Source organism: Melospiza melodia, chromosome 12, assembly GCF_035770615.1.
Source record: "Melospiza melodia melodia isolate bMelMel2 chromosome 12, bMelMel2.pri, whole genome shotgun sequence".
Classification (NCBI taxonomy): domain Eukaryota; kingdom Metazoa; phylum Chordata; class Aves; order Passeriformes; family Passerellidae; genus Melospiza; species Melospiza melodia.
The window spans coordinates 7,019,924-7,041,746 of NC_086205.1; the positions used below are offsets into that span (position 1 = coordinate 7,019,924).

Sequence of the window (21,823 nt, forward strand, 5' to 3'; positions counted from 1 at the left end):
GCACACACCACGGGACTCTGTCCTGCAGAGCAAGGCCCAGGCAGGTAGGAGCTCCTGCCTTGGCTGGCTCCTCCTTCCTTAGGCTGGGATTTTGCCTTTCTCTGCCTCAGCCACAGCATATATTTTGTTCAGCAGAGTGACTTTTAGCCAGGTCCACGTTGTCCACCCACTTCACTGAGGTGCTGGGGGCCCTCACTCGTGCCAGGGCTGAGGGTGGCTGGACGTGTCAGTGTGCAGGGGGGTGGGAGGGTCACTGGACACCGTGGTAGAGAGGGAGGGGCTTTTGTGGAGAATAGACTCCATCAGGGCCGGGTTACCTGTGAGACTCAGATCCCAGCAGAAGCTGGCTGAGGGCTGGTTCTGCTGTGCTCTGGCATGCCAGGCTGGGAGGAGGAATGCTAGGAATCTCGGTCAGTACCTGCTGCACTTTGCTCCCTGAGTTACAGAGCATTCAGGAATTGGGATGGCAGCCTGCCCTTCACTGACTGGCAGCTGCTGGCCATGTGCTCAGGTTTCATCATCACCTTTGAGGTACCAGCTGCTGAGCCCAACGGGGTGGCCCAGGGTGTGGTGCTGGGCCAAGGGTAAGGACTCACCACAGCAGCCAACCCACACCTCCCATTCACTTCCAGCATTTGGGTTTCCTTACTGGATGTGTGATTGCATAACTGGTACCTGACATGCCTGAGGTTAAGATGAAATGTGAACAGTACCTGGCTAAAGAGGCTCTGGCTGTGGAGCAGCTGAGCAAGAGGGACCATGGCTGATGCCCCCCCTTCCTCCCTTACACCAGCAGCATCCCTGGCACCAGCAGCCTGGAGACAAGCAGGTTTGTGTTTCCCTACTAGGAGGGCACGGCCCCAGCCCTTTCCTGCTCTCATCCCCTCCCTTGGACCCACCACTTGCCATGTGAGTCCCACCCCTTGAAGGGCAAGGCCACAGCAAAGACTCAGATGTGCAAACTTAAATCCCTGGCCAAACCCAGCCCAGCACGGGCTGTCTTGGATCTCACCCCACCAGCAGAAATAATATCCACCACACTCCAAGCTGTTTCAGGTTTTATTTTAGAATTTATAAAATTCCAGTGTCATCCATACTCATGAGCCTTTTTACATGTTTGCATATAGTCTCCAAATTCCAAAGTTAAGGCCAAGGGATCATTGCTATGGAAACGTACAATATGGAAGACGTCAAAGAGAAGAAATGGACACATGCCACAGTCTGCTGCAGAAGGAGGGTGCTGGGGGACAGTACTAGGTACAATCACTTCATGACCTTCTTTAGAGTGGAAGGTTGGGCTGTGGGGCATGAGCCCAAGGCAGTGGGTGCCCTGGATGTAACTCAAGCCTTGCTGTGCAACTGGTGAGGGCACGGGGGAATAAAGAGGAGGAGGGGGTGATAGGCTTGGTGATGCAGGGCAGACCTAAGCTACAGGGTATTTATTAACCATTTTCTGACAGACGCAGATGGGAAGGTACCACCCTAATTCCCCTTCTCCCGTGCTGGAGGCAAGGCCACCCTGTCCTTCAGGGGCAACCAGGCACCCCACAACGGGCCATGGTCTGGTTCACTTGGTTCTCAGACTAAAGGAGAGCACTGTGAGGTTTTGGTTTGACTTCTGCATAGCAGTCTCTGCCAAGAAGAGCTGGAAGGAAAAGCATCGGCATGTTGGGCCTGTCCCAAGGAGGGAAAGGCAAGGCAGCTGGGCTCAGCCTGCCACACTTGTGCTCTGTCAGCAGCACTAGACAAGAGAGGCTGGGGACTCCTGCTTGTCCAAGAGCTGAAGCAGCCGGGACAGAGGAATGGCTCAGACTACAAGCTCTGTAGGAGCAATGCAGGGAAGTGGGGGCACACAAAAAGCCCACGCTACATGCCTCCCTCCACAAGGACAGGGCTTCCCTCTTGCTGGAGCAGCTCAGACAACACCCTTTGAGCAAGCTGTGGCAGGGCCCAGGTGCAAGAGGCCCCGAGTACAGATCATGGATCACCCTCTACCACATGATGGAGGTCTCAGGAGGGCTCAGCACACACATCAACCCCCAGTGCTGTCAGAGCAGAAGCCTGGCTCACACAACCTCTGCAGCCCAGGGCTACGGCACAGCTGCAGCCACAGCCCTGGGGCCAAGCCCTGTGCTAGCTCAGCATGCAGTCCTATGGATTCACAGCCTGCCTCAGCACCACCAAGCTCTGCTTCCCTCTGGAGCAGCTCTCCCAGCTGTGCGGAGACACAAGGCTCCTCTTGCTTCTCCTCCATGCTCCAGGTGACGGCTGGAGCAGCTGCTAAGCCACCACCATGGAGAGGCCCCACCACACTGCTGTTTGAGGTAGAAAGAAGGCAACAGGAGCGCTGTGACTGCCGCTCAGGCCGAGCTGCTGCAGCACTAACAGCCAGCTACAGCTCCTGCAGGCTGTGTGTCCCACCAGCTGCTCCTGAGCCAGGGCACTGCACCCAGCCAAACCTGTGCCCTCCGGCCATGCTGCCGTGTGCTGGCTCTCCTGCCTGCTCACACTGCTGGGAAGGGGGAACAAGGAGCAGGGGCTGCCATCAAGCACTGGAAGACTGGTCAAGTGTGCAGCTGGGGCTGTGCTTGGTGCGGCGCAGGGACGCTCGCTGCGCTCACAGGCGTTTTCCTGACCAGGGTAGCCATAGGTTGTTCTGGCCCCTTCCATCTCTGTTGTCTCTGCAGCCTATTGAAGGTTTTGTTTCTTTAAAAAGCAGGTTTCTGACCTTATAGATTATTTGAAGCTCTCTCCCCACAGTCAGCTATCAGCATTAAATGAATTTTTGGCAGTTAAAAGGAAAAAAAGTTGATTGCACTCTACAAAGGTAAGGTAAGGCCTGGGATAAACACAAAGGAAAGAGGGCAAACGTTTTGGCTTTAGAAAGTCAAGGAAATTTATTTCCTGAGGTCATGAGACAGGAAGTAGATTCCTAGCCACAGTAAAGGAGGTCTCCTAATGAAGGCGAGAATGCCTAGTCAGACATGCTCAAGAGAGCAGATTGCTCTGCTAGCGCTTGGGAAGCTGCAAATCTTAGCCACTTGGAGTCAATTATGAAGTTTCTAACAAAAACACACACATTTAGTGTTTGAATCTGAGTGGAAGTCTTGTTCCAAAGGAGGAAAGAATATCCATCAAGAGATGAGGGTGGGTCCTAGACACGGTGATAGCTGAGGGGAGCAGGATGGGGTCTAGCACTCCAGACACCATTAGGAGACCTCTTGGGACAATTGATTTGTGCTCCAGCCGCTGGGTCAGATTTCAGACAGGAAGTATTTGTGGCAGGTTAGTGTCAGGTCAGCGGGCTGGAGGAGTTTCTGCTTCCAGGTCATTATCGTTTGGGTCCCCAGGGAAGAGTCTTGGGGGCCACTTGAGCCCCAAAGCTGGGGAAGTCTTCAGAACTGCTCATATCAGGGGCCTAGAGCAAACAAAAAGGGAACAAGTTAAGCTCCTGCCCTGCTGTGAACTTACATGGTGAGGCCCTGAGCTAAGCAGAGTCTTTGATTTCCCAGGAGGAGAAACAATGGGGAAGGGACAAGAAGGATCATTGTGGCCCCAGGACATGTAGAGGTGACATTGAGGAAGGTGCAGATAAGGTGCAAAGGGCTCCAAGGGTCCCAGCTCGGTAACTGGGACACTGGAGCAGGGTCAGGCCAGGCCTGCAGCAGCACTGGGGCAGCTGAGGATGAGCTGCCACATGTCCCAGCTCAGAGCTGCCAACACTGAGCCAGTTGTGTGCTGCAGCATGAGTCTCCAGTCCCAGGCCCTACCCCTACCCCTAAAAACAACACAGCCTGGCAGCACACTTTCTGTAAGGATCCCCATTCCCCAACTGCTCCACACTGATGTAGCCACAGTGACAAGACATTGGGAAGTGCTTTGAAAGCTGGGCAGGAGAGCCCAGGCCTGTGCTCAGGCCACAAAGAGCAGCTAAAAGCTGCTTTCTCTGTCACGAGGAGATAGAGTGCTGTGTCCCCAGTACAGACAGAAGTGTCCCCATGCTCTGTGTTCCCAGCCTGCAGCACAAGCAGCACTCACCTTCTCGTTGTTGACAGTGGCCCAGGGGGCATCTCTCACCACAAAGCCCTTGGATGGGGCCTTGGACTCTTCATGTGAGGAGGGCTTCATGTACACCTGCATTGCCTCGTTGTCCACCACATCTGCAAGCTGCAGTAACACAACAGTGAGGGGGGAATCTGGATAGCTCCTCAAACTGGAATACAATGCCCACCCCTCCATCTCACCACACTGCAACCCGTTCAAGCTCACCAGCCTGTTCTACAATGACCAAAAATGGTGTGTCTGCACTACCCTGAGGGCCACAACTTTTAACTGGTGCAAGTTGCTACAAGGCAACACCAGGCACATCCTGGGGTGTCCCAACATTCTCATTCACTGTCCTCTCCAGGACATTAGTCCAGCTGGTTTGAGGGACAGCTGCAGTGGAAGCTGACAGCCACCTGCACAGGGCTCCATTTCTCCAATGCAGTGGAAGAAAATACCACCTGGACATAGTTCAGACATCCAGCTCTGTGTCAGGGGAACCCCATCACAGATTTGCTGAACACTTACATATTCCTCCTCCAAGTTCAGGATGTGATCAATAGCTTCTTCTACATTCTCAGGGAGTCCTGTCACAGTCACACAGTTGGGGTCAGGGGCTCCACTCTGGGGGAAGCGAATATCCACCTGGAACACAAGGAACAGCACAACACTTACACCTGCACATCTGAAATGCCAGACACTCCCCATGACCCTTGTCACTGGAACCACAGATCACTGTCACTGATGCCCTAATTACTGTCTGTCCACAGCCACAAGTCTCTTTTAGACCTCCACAGCTCAGACACTGAGGGGTGAGCAGGTATACAGCTGGCCCCAAAACTTGCCCAGTTTCCTGTGCAGGAAAGCAGAGCAGTCTTTATTAAGGACTCAATTTCCAGCAGCCCGTGCTGCTCTCACTCCCAGAGGCTCAGTTTTCTGGGCACTACAGGCAGGAGAGGGGCTGCATTTCCAGACAGTGTCCTCACACTGCTGCAAGCATTTTTACCATTGATCCATCACCACAAAGCACAATGAGCTTTCTGTGTTTGCCACAGAATAATCCTGGCTGACAGTGGCTTTACAGAGCTGGCCTAGTGCACCCCATGCACAAGCACTGTGCTCTCTCACACCCTGCCTTCCAGATGGGTGCCAGAAATTTAAACAAGACAGGACCAAACTCAAAAGCTGCTCATTTGGGAACCAGTTTGTTTCAATAACTGAGCCCAGCCAAAATGCAAGTCTCCAAAATCTCATCCCTCAGTATTCACATTCACTGCTGGCCCTGCAGTAAAGCCTGCTGCTGATGCCATATGCTATAAGGGCAGAGGTCCCTGACCTTCCCAGAGCCAGCCAACTCTGCCACATCCACAGCCCTGAGAATGCACCATGATTCCTAGAGTCAAAGGGATCTACAGTGGCCTAGAGAAAAGCCAGAAGAATTCCCTGAATTCAGCTCAAAGTAGCTGGAGGGTCTGGGGACAGCCTCCTTGCAGAACCTCCCAGCAAAAGGTCTGGCTGCCCACTTCCAGTAGTCAGAGTAGCTGACATACACACCTCCTCCTCTCTCTCAAGATCATCTGGGACCCTGAGTGCAAAAACCCAACAAAAGGACTCCAGAGAGGGACAGAACTCAGTGCTGCTTGCAGAGCTAATCCAGAGCACCAAGGAAGCATTTCCAGGTTCCACTTTAGTCTGGGTTCCAGCAAAACAGGAAAAGCTCCTGGCCTTTCCAGACAAACATGACACAGAGCTGAGGTGTGGGGACGCTTCAGCTGGTGTCTGACTATGGTGTGCAGACAGCCCAGGTGCCCCTGGCATACCAGGGTGCCCTGGGCCAGGAATGCTGCTCATATGCTGGTGGAGTTGAAGATGAGCAGAGCAGCACTGGCTTTTCTGTCATGTCTGTTCCAGCTGAAGATGCTGAGCAGGCACAAGACACAAGAACCACGAGATGTGAGCCTCATTCAGCACGAAGCTCTTCCCACAGGAGGACGTGGCTGCCCAGGCCCAGCCTGGCCTGTGTGGCCCTGGCCCAGTGCTCACCTTGAACTCATCCATGATTTTGCGGATGGCTTTTCCACGTGCTCCGATGATGCGTGCGTGAACACGATGGTCCAGAGTCACATCCTCGGACACCATCTGCTCCAGCTCACCCACGATCTTCATGATGGCATCCCGGGCAGCCTCAGCATTCTTCTCATAGCCAGTAATGGTGATCTGGTCCTGGGCCTGGGGAACCAGCAGAGATGTGTGAGAGACCAAGTATTGTATTATTAGGGACCTCTGTGGCAGGGAGGAATGATGCATCTGACTCCATGTTCTTAGAAGGTTAATTTATTACTTCATGATACTATATTATATTATATTAAAGAATGGTATACTATACCATACTAAAGAATGCAGAAAGGATACTTACTCAATGCCAAAAAGATAATAATGAAAACTCGTGACTCTTTCTAGAGTCCCGACACAGCTTGGCATTGATTGGCCAAGGAGTGAAAACAACTCACAGCAGAATCCAATGAAACAATCACCTGTGGGTAAACAATCTCCAAACACATTCTACATGAGCAAAACAGAGGAGAAGTAAATGAGATAAGAATTGTTTTCTCTGAGGCTTCTCAGCTTCCCAGGAGAAAAACCTGGGTGAAGGGATTTTTTCAGAGAATGTGAATGCACAACCAAGTTCATAAGCAGCTAAGCAAGCTTTCTCCCTGCTAATCCCCTTCACCATCCACCTTATCCTAAGGCAGTGGAGAGAGCTCAGAGCTTTTGAGAAGATGCTCAGAGATAACCACTAGCCATCCTTGCACTCAGTCTGATCTCTCACCTGGCTTTCATCATCCTTGTCAGGGAACTGGATGTTGACCTCGTGCTCTGTGCGTATCTGGGTGATCACTGCTCCCTTCCGCCCGATGATTTTAGGGTGATACTTGGGATCTACAGTCACTGTCAGTTTGAAGCTCCGCAGGGCCTGGAACAGGAGAAGCACAGTGAGAGCAGGGAACACACCACGGCTGTTCCAGTCATGTCCACTTAAGTCACAGCATCTCCTTCTGCCTTCTGAGATGCATGGAACAGATTTTGCAGGGCCATGCTTGAATACCCAAGCCGTCCATCCACTGGAGCCTTGTGCTTTTGCTAAGTTCAGAGGGAAACTGCAAACAGCAAACAACCCCCAGCTAATCCCAAACCTTTTATTCAGAGCTGTGATAAGGATTCAGTGAGGATAGGTAGAGAGAGACCGGCAGCACAGTGAGGTTCCCACCCACCAGTATCTCAAAAGTACACGAAGGTGTGAGAGAGACCTGGACAACCCAAAGTTACACTCCCAAACCCTCCTGTCAGTTCATGGTAAACCTTTGAGTAAACCATTTATGATCATTCCACACCCACAGAGCAGCTAAGGGTGCCCCTAAAAGAGGAGGTGTTCCAGGAGTCTGAGCCCAGAGGCAGAAGCCATGTTTGGCTGGAAGGAAGGACAGGCACAGGCCTTACCCGATCCTCTTGCTCAGCCTGCAGCTCCTTCACTCTCTCCAGGAGCCCAGCCTTGGCACGGTCCAGGTTGGTAGCCAGCCCAGTGATTGTGATGATATCTGACTGTAGCTCAGGAGCAGGCACCTGGATGTTCACCTGAGTAACAAGCAGTAATTATCATTTTACATCACTGCTCATTCTGTATCACTTGTGATGGCTCTGACTGCAAGCTGGCATCTCCCTGGTCTCCCCTGGCACCAAGACCAGCTCCCACCCAGGTAGCCTAAAACCCACAGAATGGCTGGGGTTGTAAAGGATCTCTGGAGGTCATCGAGCTGGGGCCACCTGGAGTCAGATGTTTGGGACAATTTCTAGATGGTTTTTGAATAAAACTCTGTTTCTCCAGCCCCTGTGCTGGCCTAGAGAGGCCAAGAAACAAATACATGTTAACAACACTGACTGCAGCCAATCTGCATCAGCCCCGGAGGCTCTGGAGAATTCTCCTGAATGGGTAGGCACAGCAGAGCTGTTTCCCAGGGCCCAGGAGGAAAACAACTCTCACACTGATGAGGAATCCCTGCAGACACCAAACAAGTCATGCAACGCTCACAACATCAACCCTGACTGTACTGCTTCAGCACAAAACCTACCAAGCCCTGGATCCAGGCTCCAAAACATCCAGGGATCATTTTCCTACCACAGAGCCTTGTATTCCATGGCAGACCTGAGTATGTTGTAACTGTCCAAATCCCCAACACAGTCACTTACAGATTCTCCAGGACAGAGGAGACGGAAAGAAGGGCAACAACTTACCTCAAACTCATCCATCATTTTGCGGATCCCACTTCCTTTCTGGCCTATGATGTAACGGTGAAGATCAAAGGGAACTTCCACCTCAATGGTGACAGGAACCAGAGCCTGCAGGGGATGGAGCACAGTTTACCAGTGGAAAAACTTCTCCTCTCTTCTAGCTTGCCATATACTTGCCCAAAAGAATATGCTGCTGAACAGAGGTACATTCCCAGCACAGCTGGGAACACCAAAATGACCTGTTGCATGTTTTCAGAAGAAGCCATGTGAAACCCCACCTGTGGGACAGGTTGCTTTCACATCCTTGGCTTCAGTTTAGCACAGACTTGGAAAACATCACTACAGAAGCATGGCAAGATCTGCTGAACCTGGAATGACTCAGCCTCAACCAGACTCCTCCTTTTCTCAGCTGTGCTCCATAAAACAATCATGTCATGCTTTTATGGCTATTGGGGCTGCTTACAAGCACTAGTAATTACAAAGTCAGGCACTGTGATTCAAGCTGCCAGGCGAAGTCACAGAGCAGAGGGGCTTCCCTTGAGTAGTGCAGACCCCTTCTACAGGCCAACATTACTGACCACTTGCATTGCATCTGGACTGAGCAGCTTTTACTACCACCACCACAAATTACATCCAAGCATCACCACCTTAAGGGGGTAAGGGGATGAGAAAGCCACACACCTGCAGCGCCTCCTTTGCTGCCTCACATTTCTCCCTGCGGCCAGAGATGATGATGATGTCGCACTTCTTCGGAGAGCTGGGATCTGTGTCCTTCCCTTCCTTGCCTTCCCCACCTTCCTCACCATTCTCCTGCACAGCTGGCTCCACAACAGGGGCTGAAAACATGGAAAGTTTTGTGTTCAATGCACAGAGTCCCCTCCTCATTCATCATCTCCCTCCTCCAGATCCTAAGACTGAGAGGTCAGAGAGACCTCACTAAGCTCACAGAGCCTTTTTTGTCAGGATGTCCTGGCTCTCCCTGTACTCTGCAGTGATAGCATGTTCACAACACCCAGGTCTGCAGTTTGACCTCCTGAAACTGTCCCATTCCCAAGAGGACATGGCTGATGCTAAGCCCAGATTCAAGGACACTGCAGGAACACCAGGGATCAGTTCTCTCCATAGATTTAAAGTAGAATACATCCACTGGTACAGTCATTTGACCATCCCAACTACCATCCCACCATGCATCCACAGACATACCTGGGTTTTCCTCCCTGTCAGGGAATTTGATCTGGACGCCGTAGTCACGGGTGATCTGCTGGATCCGGGACCCTTTGGGGCCCATGATGGAGCGGTGGAACTTCTGTGGAATGGTGCATTCGATTGTCACTTGAGCTTCCTGTGGAAAAGCAGAGTTGCTCCATTGTGATGCAGCCTCTTTCACACCACAAAACAGGATGTTTGTGCATGGTGAAACCCAAAATGGACACAGAGAGGAGTAAGAAAGGATAACAATGCCTGACAGGGGAAGAACTCAAAACTTTCAAGAATCATTTCTCTTTTGGAAGAGAAGAGGATTTAAAGAAGGTTGCTTTGAACTCAGGACATTAAAGGCTTCCAAGAGCAAAGCTCAAACTCTTTAGTACTCTGAAGAGGAGGAAGCAATAGAAGAAATGGAAAAATATAAAGATGGATGGGAAAAGAACAGATTTGACATTTGACTGCTTCCAAAAGCCAATACTAGCAGTGCAGGAAAGCTCTGAAAGCAACCACTGGCCAAGGCCAGACATGGAGAGGCACAAGAAGGGTCCAATATTTTAATGTCTAGATGTACATCAAGGACTGGCCTCCTACTTCCACCCCTGAAAACCAAGATTGTCAGAGGAGATTAATTCATACAGAATTGGCATTTTGGAGCCAGCTGCTACTCTCAAGCCAGGATCTAAAGTCTGCAGACCCTGTATGTTGACAGCAAAGGTTCAAATCCAAGAATTACCACGGGACTTGTTCACATAAAGCTTGGTCATACAGCAGGTTCAAGCAGGACACTGAGGGAACAGAGTACAGAAGAAACAGTTTTTCTACAACATACCAGGTCCTCAATGATCTCCTGGATGCGTTTCTTGGCTGCCTCCACACAGTCCTTGGCCCCCTTGAGGGTGACTTTATCGCTCTGGGTGCCGGAGCGCGGGAAGCTGACCATCACACCGCCATATTCATCTGCAATCTCACGGAGAACTTGTCCTCGACGGATGACAAAGTGGCGGTGGTGCTTGGGGTCCACCACCATGGAGTCTTCAACCACGTTATCCTGCCAACACAACACAGCCAGTCAACCCCTGTCCTGGTGACAGGCACAAGTTGGCTGCACTCAACAGCAATCAGCTTACAACCTCACCCTGAGGTAAGGAAGGATCCTCCTGAGCTCCCATGAAGGCCAGCAAATGGTTTTAGGATAAGCAGGTCCTTCATGCTGACTCATTACACCTTGCAATAGTGAGAGGCAGGAAAAAGTTCATACCAAGTTCTTGATGAGGGCTTCCAGCTCCTTCTGTGCTTCTTTGACAGCCTCCTCTGTTCCCATGATAGTGATCAGTTCCTGGTCTTTGTCCTCAGAGGTGGGGAAGATGATGCGGGCCCCCGTGTTGTCCCGCACCTTGCGGATGTTGCCACCACCCTTGCCAATAAGGAATTTGTGGTACTCTGGCTTTGCACGGAGGTCCACAGTATAACTCTTTGTTTGCTGAAAGGAGCAGACACCCATGGAACATGTTAATATACAGAAAATATCACCAGCACCAACAGTCAGCATGTAGATATGTTACCTGAACCCACATGCAGAGTGCTGCAAAAGCAAAGTAGATGCAGCTCCCCATTGAAAGTAAAAAAGGTATACAATGTCTTAAATTAAAAACACTACCCCAAATATGTTCTCAGGGCAAAAAACTAACTGTACACTCAGCATGACCGATGAGAATATGAGCAGACTTCCCCAGAAGGGTCTGACCTGCACAAAATGCAACACAATCATTTGCTAACTGCTGCAAGCCAGGCTCCCAGAGACAACTAACCATTCCCAGGGAGAGCACGTTCACATGCTGACCCCAGAAAGCTTGCTATTAAAATGACTGAGTCAGTCAGCCACAACTCAGAGCAAGGTCTTGTAACCAAAAGCTCTCAAATCTGAATATATGCAGTGAAATGGGAGAACTGGAGCTGAAATGCAGAGATCAAGAAAAAAGTGAAGGAGATCTACAGAGTAAAGTGCTTCAGAGAAGTGCAGGTACCCAGGAACATTCAAACCACAAAAGCAAGGAGCCTTAACTCTGAGTGTATCATCAGTCTACCCAGAGATGCATTACAGACAGTTCTTCTGCCCATGAGAGAAGAATTCATTGTCACAAGGATGGAAGTCATAAATGTATGACTTTTAATCACCCAAACTGTATTCAAATCCCTCAAAAAAGGATTTGTTCTATTGACATAAAATCCTTCCATGCAGACAGAGGGAATCACTTCAACCTCCAGAAACAAAAAGCTGGTCAGACCAACCCGCTCCATCCCCTGTAAGGCAAGGCTCACCTTCTCCTCTGCCAGATGTAGCAGCTGTTTCTTGGCTTTCTCCACATCCTGGGCTGGGCCCCTGATGGTCACAGTATCACTGCCAGAGCCCTCTGTGGGGAAGTGGATGTGGACTCCACCACACTCCTCCATGATGGAGCGGATGAAGCGGCCTTTGGCGCCAATGAGGGAATTGTGGAGTTTGGAAGGAATAGAGACCTCCACCTCCGTGATGTTGGCCTAAGCAAAGACAGTATGTGATGTTAGTCAAGCTATAGCTGTGTGTTTGCACAGACTCTGCTTGCCCCCTAACTCCCACATTGCCAGGAGCTCTGCAGAGCTGAGTGTCAGAAATGCCTGACCAGAGGGAATTGGGATTGGCCACTCCTAACACACGAGCAGCCACAAACTTCAGCTGAAGCATCAAGAACAGATTGACATCCATATTTGTCTCCCCCCTGCCACACCCCAGTACATGCACTTCTGTATTTGTATCTCCTGTAACTCCTATATTTATGTTTTCAAGTCCCTGATCTGCCACAGGCCAGTTGTTTCACTTACCAGTTCCTTTTGGATTGCCAGAATTCTGTGACGAGCAGCCTCACAGTTTGCTTTTTTGCCCGTGATAACAATTGTCTCCGAGTTGCTGTTCTCAGCTGGGAGATCTATTTTGGTGTTGCTTTCTTCACGGATCTGCCACAATTAAAAAAAAACCAAAAACATTTGAGAGGTGTCCCATGACAAAAAAAGAGGTCTTGGAGGTTTTATTTTGTATTACCAATGAGCAGGGGAGACCAGTGAATGAGATTTCACTGTAGGCAATCATGGTAATGAGCAGCAAAGACAGGAAAGATATCTCACCTTCTTGATGTTGGCACCTCCTTTCCCTATGATGTTCTTGTGGAATTGTTTGAAGATGGGAACAGAAATAGAAAAACTGTTTTCAACCTAAGAGAGAAAGGAAGGGAAAATTGAAGATTACACCATCCTGGCAAGTGAGACTCCACCCCAGGAATTTGATAAACAAGCTTCTGACAACAGGCTTAGACCCAAGGAATTCTCCATATGGGACACTTCCAAGAATAAGCAAATACAAGTACCCTCTCCTATAGCCCTTAAATAACAGGTATTACTTGCCTGCCCCCATACACATAGAACCATGTCCACAGTTCCCTCATCTTGAGGTGTGTCAGCCCTAGTCAAGCCCCTACAGCTCTCCACTATTCCAAGGTTATTCAGGCATGGAAGAGAGAATAGCAGATAGAAGTGTCCCTTACCAGGTCTGCCACCATCTTTTGCATGTACTTGGTACACTTCTCCACTTCGTTTTTGGGACCTCTGAGTTGGACAATGTCACTCTTGTGTGCAGGGTCTGGGAAGTTGATGATAACCTGCAGGAAATGGTCACTTAAGGTCAGCTCAAACAAATATAGTGATTGTCATGTCAGACACGTGCAAAGGTTGGGGAGATCCTGCACATTTCCTTTGCCATCTGGAAGCAGGTAACCATGTCAGCAGTCTCTGGCAAGAAGAACCATCTTCTCACATATTTTAGATGTATGAGCACTCACAGATCAGTTAGATATTTCTCATGCTCACAGAGACACTACATTTATGACTTTACTGATCATGTGTCTATTACCCAAGTAGGAACTATGCCCTCTGAATCCCTCCTCTCCTGGAAAGCCTTACCTCTGGGAATTTCTCCCGGATCTCCCGGATCCGCTCGCCCTTCTGCCCAATGATGGTCCGGTGGAATTTCTGCTCGATGATTAGGTCCTTGGTGCGTTCATTTTCCTGTGGAGAACAGAGTTTACAAGGAGTGCTCAGCAGGAGAGCCACATCATTGTCATTACCACTTTGCTGCCCAACAGCTTACTGATCATCAATGTTTTTCCTCCAGATATAATTTATTTTAGGCTGACAGAGAAGGGATCCAAGAGAATAGAGGAACTTGTAGCTGTCACAAGATCCAAGTGCTCAGTGGGCCAGGGGCACACACCTCTACCAGCAGGTTACTAGGGAACACAAGAGCTCAAACCCTGTGACCTCCCAGGCATCACATCCCACTAACCATACGGGAAGCGAGTTCCAGCAGCTCTTTCTTGGCCTGTTGGACCCCCTGTGGGTCTCCTTCAATTCTGATCAGGTTGCTCTTCTCATTGTCCGGGGGAATGCGCACAGACACCTTGTAGAGGTCCTTAATCCTGTTAACTGCAAGGCAAGGGCTGTGGTGACACACTCTGCTAGGCACCATTTGGAAGCAAAGACACCTTGACTAGAGGCTTTAAGAAGTACATCAGCCTCTGAGGAAAGGCCAGGGGGATTGGAGCTGAATCAGGGAAAGTGCCTCTTTCCCTTTGGATCTGCAAGAGCAGATCCATGCTACACAGGAATCTGTACAATTAAACACTATGGCATCTAGAGGCAATAGTTCATTTGCCAAAGTGAGGAATCTGTTTCTTCCCCAGACACCACCATATTTAGACTAGAAGATACTCATTCATTTCTAATCCCAAATTCTCTTTTTGGGGAAAAACTCACCATGCAGATTTCTACCCACCAAAGTGAGTTCTAAAATGAAATTCACATAGACGAACTTGAAAAAAAGAAAAAAGACAACTCTCTAACCTCCCCAAAACACAAAAATTATGCCAGGACACAGCAAAGTAATCTGTTCAACTTTCCAAGACATTAAAGCCATCCCAAGGCCTCACTGCCCATTTATCTTCTTGTGCCAACTTCACTCCAGAAGGGCAGAGGCAATATGATGGAGGCAGCACCCTGGCTGAGCTGCAGAGCCACGATATGATAGGCTTATCACAGAGAGTCTGAGTTGAGGAAGGATAAGAAAGGCACCCCACTTACTGTTAGCTCCGTTCTTGCCAATGAGGTGTCGGTGGAATTTGTGGTCGACATTGATTTCTGCATAATCCATCCGGTTGATCTACAAAGAATTGCACAGGGCTAGGCAGGGCAGGCCCCCTCTGCTGCTGCCTGTGCCCACTGCCAGTGCAGGCACTGACTCCAGCTGCAGCTACAAGCACTCCTCCTGCTAGTGAGCACAGCAGAACACTCCTCTGCTTTGAGCTGAGAGCACCATTATTGGGAAACATTTAAAGAGACTTAAATGCCTCTCCAGCTGTGACTGAAAGAGGATCTTTCCTTCTCTGCATCAAAAGACTGAAGATGTGCCCGTGATTTTTTAGGAAAAGCTTCATAACCAAGGTTTTTGTTCACCTGCCACACAACTTGCCTTCTGCAAGTTCTGTTAAGCCTGTGAAGATACCCACAGACATGAGCTACACTTCATCTCTTCTGTTTCCCCACCTTTCCCCACTTTCTTTTTATACAGTAGAACTAGCACCAGCAACTTACCAGATCCTTAACCATGACTTCAATCTGTTCCTGTGCCACATTCACATCTTCTGTAGGTCCTTCCAAAGTGATTTTGTCTTCTCCTTCAGTGAATTCGATGTGAACCTTGACACACAAGGCAAGGAAACCAGTAAGAATTTTCCAAGACACAAGTCAGGTCAATACTGTCAGTCAGGCCTACCATCAATCCCTTCCAGTAAGGGTACACATGATTTCTGAAGCAGGCAACCTACAATTTTGGCCATATTGGTGTCTAGAGCACAAGGTTTTGGTGCTGTCCTGGAGTCTGCAAGGGCTTTGGATAAGTTGCTCACCTAGCCCTTCTCCAGATACCATCTAACTCACAAGGGAGAAGTCTCATTGAACTCAGAATTTCCAGGTCTCCTACTACATCAATTCTCCAAATACTAACACATAAAGCTTTCTTTGAAGGACTCAATGCTTGAAAGTAACATAGGATGGAAAGCGTTTGAGGCAGTAGAATCTGGTTGGTAGCTCCCCTGAATATGATGAGATCTGTGTCATTTCCTCCCTGGTTTTATCCATACCAGAATACATTTCTCTCTCTACAAAGAGTGATCTGGATTAAACCACATTCTACTTCAACTGGTGCTAAGCTAATAGTTCACCCATACCTTTGGCATCTGCTGAGTTATTTTGGCCAGGTTTTGTCCTTTCTTTCCAATGATGAAACGATGAAGCCAAGAGGGGGCTGAGACCGAGGAGACGGTAAAACTGTTGGCCTGAGAGACAGAGAAGCTGTTGATGGACAGACTGCAAGAGGCCTTCACAAAAATTCACTTCCAATTCCCATGCTGCAACCTTGTTACTGAGTTCCAAGCTGCAACTCTGACAGCCTAACAGAGACCACCCCCCTCCACCTGTCAGTGCCTAGGGATGTATTTTTGTGGGGCTTTCAAAGGAGCCTGGCCCATCCCATCGGTACCTTTGCATAGACTTCAGTCAATGCCTGCCCAAGCTTTTCAGGCTCGCCTCGCAGTATCACCGTCTCCGAGCTACTGTCAGTGGGTGGGATCTCGACAGACACTCCAGTTTTCTCCAAGATCTCCTGCAGGGAATTACCCTTGGGGCCGATGACATACTTGTGCTGGGACTTCTTCACCTCCACAGCGATGGTAGTAGTCTTCTTTTTCTGTAGGAGCAGAGGCACTGGAGCATCAATCACAAGGGAGCAGGGAAGGACAAAAGTGAAAGGAAGAGACACAAGATGCAGTGAAGCTCAGCACCCAGGAAAGATCAAAGCAAAGGTGAGCACAGGAGTTCTGCAGTACCCTAGAATCTTTGGGACCTGCCTACAGAAAGCCCTATTCTCAAAAACTGACAGGTGAAATACAAAAATTTTGTTTAAGCTCCCTGGGACAGTACATGGAAGAGACCACATACACACCCCTGCCCTTGCACAATGCCCAGCTGTCCCCAGGCAGTGCTGTAATGCAACACCACGCTATAAGCTGATTATCTGTGTCGAAATTCAGACTGGTACAAATGCAGACGTAACCATGAGGAAAAAAAAAACCAACAACCCACAACAAGGATATTCACAGTGACACTAGCAATGGAAAATAAACTGAGGTGAAATTTACTTTTCAGCAACTTCTACTCATGTAACAATTTTGATACTGTCAGTTGGCCACACTGTAGCCTTCACACTTCCCTCCTTCCTTTGCAGCACCTGTGAAAACATGCACCCAGAGCGCTCTTTGTGGTCTGCTAATTTCCATTACACAAAAAAGCAGGAGATCTGTCACCTCCCCAGCAGAATCACCCCAAGTCCCACTCTGCTGAGCAAGGAAATGGTAAGACCGAGGTCCATGTACTGCAAGGGCTGCTGAGCAAGAGCTGACACGAGGAGAATACAACTGAGGGATGCACAGAAGTAGAACAAGAAGGGAAGAGGGGCTGTGAGCAGGTGAGGGGAAGATGGGAAACTTTAGGGACCATCCATACCTTCTCCTCATAGATCTTCTTAACACGAGCCACAGCCTGGGCCAGCTGCTCCTTCTCCCCTGTGAAGACTATCTCTGTCTTGTTGACGCTGGGCGGGGGGATGTTGATGCGTGTCCCTGTCTCCTGCATGAGCTCACTCACCAGCTTGTTGTAAGGGCCAGCAATGAAGGGATGGTACACCTTCTCCACATCCAGCCTCTCCACGGCACGCTTATCCTACAGGAATCCAGAACAGCCCTCAGGGAAACTGCTGGTGATATTACATCTCTGCCACATACAGCTGAATTCCCAGTGCTGTCTTGCTTGACACTCTAACCCGAGCACCTTTCCAGTTTGCAGGTTCCACTCCTTTCCATCTACAAACACTGCTGTTCTCAATTTATGATATTCGCCTCTAATCTCTTGTCTTAGCTGGCATCTAATGTGGTTCACTTCAAAATATGAAAAGTGCTTATCTGACTTCAGAGATGGACAAAAGGGACAAGCAGAAGGTGCAGAACCTGGAAGCAGTGCTCAAACAGCCAGTGGAATGGTGTACATCTCTGTTCAGACTAACAGTGTTACCATTTGTAGGGGGATAGAATATAAAGGTAGTATAGAAAGTAATCTTACCCCCTAAAGAGTTGCAGCTGGGTTAATTATTAAGGATTAGGAGCAGGCCTGATGTTAACAGGCCACAGCTGTAGCCAATAAGAAGAGTGTTCTAAAAGAGTGGATTGGTTGGTTGAGGGAACTGGAGCCAGTTGGCTGCTGAGAGGACAAAGAAGAGTCAGTGCCTAGAGGAGCTGCCTACAAGAAACATCAAGGGGGTACAAAACTCTGGCAATATGGAACCATTGCAATGTAATGACAACAACCACTGGCTGTGACCATGGTGGCTACAAACATCTAATGTACCACAGAGAACCAAAATGGCCCTTCAGATAACAGCATGAGAGATCACAGGACTGAGGTACCTGCTCAGCAGAGATAAGCAAGATCTCGTGTCGGGCCTTTTCAATCCCTTCCTTAGTGCCAGTGATCTTGATCTGGTTGCTGGGGTCATCTGGGCGGGGGATCTGGATCTTGGTTGCAGTTTTGAGCTCCAGGTCCTGCAGCTTCTCACCATTCTTTCCAATGACAAAGCGGTGGTGCTCCTTGGGGATGGCAACTGTCGCTGAAGCCTGCAATACAGAGGCCAAGGATCTGTGAGAGCCCCTGCCTGCACAGGGAAAGCTTTTCAGATGCTGCTTAGTGCTACAACTGAGGAGTAAACACAGTGTCTTCCAGCACATCCATCTAGCACAAGACTGACACAATGCCAGAGGAGCTGATCTAAAGTGCCTGTATTCCAGGAGTCTAAACCCCACTATTCCCTAAAAAACCTTCTTTTTTCCCAGGACCAACACTCTGAACAAGCAAAAGCCTTCAGGCACAGATGAGGAGGTGTCTATGCTCCACTGTCTCAGTCTCTCAGCACCAGAGAGCAACTGAGATGACAGCTCTGGGGTAGAGTTTATCTGAACTCTGATATCTGCTGCCAAGGCTACAGAGAAGAAGACATAGCCTGACTCCTAGGAAACTGAAATTCAACACCAGAAACTTATTCCAGCAGGCAGACAGCTCAACTATGCTTACCATTACTGAGTGCTAAGGTGTCTTCAAAGCAGCACACACTGCTTCAGGGACTGCTTCTCTCTTGAAAAAGAGGGGTTCCCAAAACTTTTCTAAATCCAGCATTAAAGGTCTGGCTCATAACAGGGATTCCTGACTTCTGCCCTTCTCAATGAGTTTTTACTGACCTGAGAGCTTAGGATTGCTACTATGCTCTTGATCCCAGGGAATATGTAACTATTAACTAACTAGGCACTTACAGTTCAAGCTACAATGGAAAAAGTAATAAATCAAATCAAAACCAGATCACTTGGTGTGACTCTTCAACTTCCTGTCCACATACTGATGCCAGCCAAGCCTAGGAGAAGTTGCAACACAGACACACCTTTCAGACCTGGAGCCATGTAGGAGGGATATGTGAGGACATGTGGGGCATGGATCTGTGGTAGTACAACCTAAACTATTTTTTCAGATGCACATTATGTAGAGTTTGTCCCTTTTTCATCCCTCTGGCAGGGTATGACACATGGGCTGAACAGCACTGAGCAGGCATGGTATTAACTACTGCATTAACTACCTTGGACATTACGCTTTAAAACACAGCGTGACACCAGGCTATGATGGATTTTAACAAGAAGTACCATTTTGATAATGAACTCAAGAACCTGAAAGTAAGAAATCAAAATGCAGAGGACTGAAAGGAGAAGCAACTGAAACAAACAGTCTGTAATTACTTACCAATGGGGCTCAAGTTACACAACTCAGAACCCCAATATGAAACTTCCACCATTTGGCAGAACTCCCTCTTCTCTACTTTTCTTTCTCCCATCCCTCCACATTCTTCTCTGAAGGACTTCAGAGAAAGCACCACTCTGTTCTCACACACCATGAATTTTGTGTGAGGGGCCTGTACCCTGCCAGCACCAGCACCTCAGCACAAAGTCACAGGTTGAAGACTCCACCCTTCATGCAACACCGTGGCCTGTAATTAGCTTTGAACCCTATTTTAAGCCTCATTTCCATTCCAAATTGCCAACTGTATGCTTTGAAAATATATGGCAAAGCTGAATTAGTCATCTAATAACACCTCTTTGGCTTATAAGCACACACACCCAAGGGTCTCAAAGCATTCAGGAGTCTTGGGGAGGAGCAAGGATCAAGTGAAAACAGTTAGCTGCCCTCACCTGAGTCTGCAGCCGAGCAACAATTTCCTTCCGAGCCTTCATGACTGCTTCCAGCTTGCCAGAGACCATGATGGAAAGGCCCTGGTCCTTTGCCAGAGACAGCTCCAGGTGAGCTCCTGTCTTCTGCATGATGTCAAGGCAGATCTTGGCCTGCTCCCCTTCTCCAAACTGATTCATGTCCTTGTATTTCCTCTCCTCCAGCGGCACGTGGAACACCTGCTCAGCCACAGACACAAAAAGAGCACAGCAAGCTGTCAGTGTGCTTTGCCTGACAGCTCCTCTCTCTCTCGTGGCTATGCAGGACTTTGGTGGCAAGCTGACCTCCCAGGTTTGTGCAGCTGTGCCCAGGGAAGGGCAGGAGCACTTCAGCAGCCAGGCTGCCCCACACTGGGACACTTCCTAAAGGGGGATTAGCACTCACTACAGGAATTCTGCAATCCTCCCTCTGGGCCTGCTTCAGCTATTTGAGGAACAGGGATGCAGAGCTTCTTCTGGACAGTTTTCCAACACATCCCTCCCCTCCAGAGCAGTCCTAGCTCTCAGCTGCAGTACCAGGGTAAAATACAACAAAGAGGCTGACTGACATACCAAGGATTTCATACTCCAGGGAATGCTTCACTTCACCTACTTTGGGGAGTGGGGAAAAGACAGGAGATAAGACATCCACTCCCACCAACCTGAGTGATGACAGAAGCCTTTATTGGTCGAATTTTGCTCCAGGGACCAGCAGGTTCCTGGGCAGCTTCCAAACATGGTGCTTTCTCAGGGAGTGGAGGGAAGGCTTCCTTGTAGGTTGGAGGATCATTCTCTTCTTCAGAGTTTAAAGCTGTAACTGGAGTAAAGCAAATAGGGCAAATGAGTCACTTTCCCTGCAGAAATGCCCCTGTTCACAGGCAGTGCAATTGTAATTAGGCACCACTAACAAGGGAGAGCAAATGGCTTGTGCCCTGCTATTAATCCTATTACAACTATGCCTATGGGGCTGCCAAGTCTGGAGCACGACTGACATCAGCACAGCACAGACTGCAGTGGATGCCACAAACCACCAGCCTTGTTTGAGCTGGCACAGGGGGTGCAGGGAGTGAACAGCACCTTATTGCCAACTCTGTCAAGAGGAGTTCAATTAGGGGAAAACAGGCTGAGCTGAAAGAAGTGAAAGCACCAAAGGGTGCAGGTCAGAAGGGGATAAGACAAATATCAGCCCAGGGAAAAGGCAGAGAAGGACTATAGTTAGGGCAAAGTCTAGGGAAAGGGCAGAGAAGGGCTTTAGTTAGGGCAAAGTCTAGGGAAAGTCTGTATGGCTGTACATTATGTGCACTGAGCCATACCAAATGGAGCAGCTCACAGCTGGGAATGAATGCCAAAATCCACCACAGAGTCAGTTTGTATGGTCAGTGACCACACCCAGCACCTGGCTGAGCAAAGGGTGGGAATGACAGCCCAGCACACTGATCCATGAGGCTCTCATGTAGCTCAGTGCCCCACTCTTGATGTGCCCCATCCCAGGGCTGAAAGCACTGCTAGCCAGAACTCTCTGAAGCGTTCAGGCCCATCTGCTCACAGTCTTGCACTGTGCTGCTGGGGGTGGAAAGCTAGTCTCGTAAAACACTAATTCAGGAAAGGCAAATGCACACTTTTAAGAGGTCTGTGCAGTCTGGATCAAGAGGCACATGACAGGAACTCACCTTTCACCTGCTGCTGGGCCAGGCCGCTGCGGTGTTCAGCAAAGCTCTCCTGGGTCAAAACTGCCACAGAGCTCATTGTCGACTTCCCACCCACACACAATCCGGGTATGCCACTGGGAGAGATGGAATGGCAACAGTATTACCAACACCAGGGTGAACAAAGTCAGTCCAGGAAGACAA

General features: G+C 49.3%; 1 protein-coding gene across 2 annotated transcripts in view; it reads right to left on the bottom strand.

Annotated features, from left to right (window-relative positions):
- Nucleotides 1-1,046: 1,046 nt before the first annotated feature.
- The window catches only part of HDLBP (high density lipoprotein binding protein), a 39,240-nt gene continuing 18,463 nt past the window's right edge, over nucleotides 1,047-21,823 (bottom strand). For both annotated transcript variants that reach the window (XM_063166595.1, XM_063166596.1), the window contains exons 3-28: nucleotides 21,644-21,756; nucleotides 20,636-20,790; nucleotides 19,959-20,174; nucleotides 18,138-18,344; nucleotides 17,182-17,397; nucleotides 16,160-16,366; nucleotides 15,849-15,956; nucleotides 15,214-15,318; nucleotides 14,704-14,782; nucleotides 13,910-14,049; nucleotides 13,528-13,632; nucleotides 13,113-13,226; nucleotides 12,697-12,783; nucleotides 12,397-12,528; nucleotides 11,857-12,075; nucleotides 10,796-11,017; nucleotides 10,367-10,585; nucleotides 9,535-9,673; nucleotides 9,013-9,167; nucleotides 8,335-8,439; nucleotides 7,543-7,677; nucleotides 6,875-7,018; nucleotides 6,088-6,273; nucleotides 4,573-4,689; nucleotides 4,039-4,167; nucleotides 1,047-3,418 (exon numbers count right to left, since the gene is read on the bottom strand). In XM_063166595.1, coding sequence (XP_063022665.1) covers nucleotides 3,332-3,418; nucleotides 4,039-4,167; nucleotides 4,573-4,689; nucleotides 6,088-6,273; nucleotides 6,875-7,018; nucleotides 7,543-7,677; nucleotides 8,335-8,439; nucleotides 9,013-9,167; nucleotides 9,535-9,673; nucleotides 10,367-10,585; nucleotides 10,796-11,017; nucleotides 11,857-12,075; nucleotides 12,397-12,528; nucleotides 12,697-12,783; nucleotides 13,113-13,226; nucleotides 13,528-13,632; nucleotides 13,910-14,049; nucleotides 14,704-14,782; nucleotides 15,214-15,318; nucleotides 15,849-15,956; nucleotides 16,160-16,366; nucleotides 17,182-17,397; nucleotides 18,138-18,344; nucleotides 19,959-20,174; nucleotides 20,636-20,790; nucleotides 21,644-21,719 — 3,804 coding nt within the window. In that variant the 5' untranslated portion in view covers nucleotides 21,720-21,756 and the 3' untranslated portion in view covers nucleotides 1,047-3,331. The remainder of the gene's footprint in view (nucleotides 3,419-4,038; nucleotides 4,168-4,572; nucleotides 4,690-6,087; nucleotides 6,274-6,874; nucleotides 7,019-7,542; nucleotides 7,678-8,334; nucleotides 8,440-9,012; nucleotides 9,168-9,534; nucleotides 9,674-10,366; nucleotides 10,586-10,795; nucleotides 11,018-11,856; nucleotides 12,076-12,396; nucleotides 12,529-12,696; nucleotides 12,784-13,112; nucleotides 13,227-13,527; nucleotides 13,633-13,909; nucleotides 14,050-14,703; nucleotides 14,783-15,213; nucleotides 15,319-15,848; nucleotides 15,957-16,159; nucleotides 16,367-17,181; nucleotides 17,398-18,137; nucleotides 18,345-19,958; nucleotides 20,175-20,635; nucleotides 20,791-21,643; nucleotides 21,757-21,823) is intronic.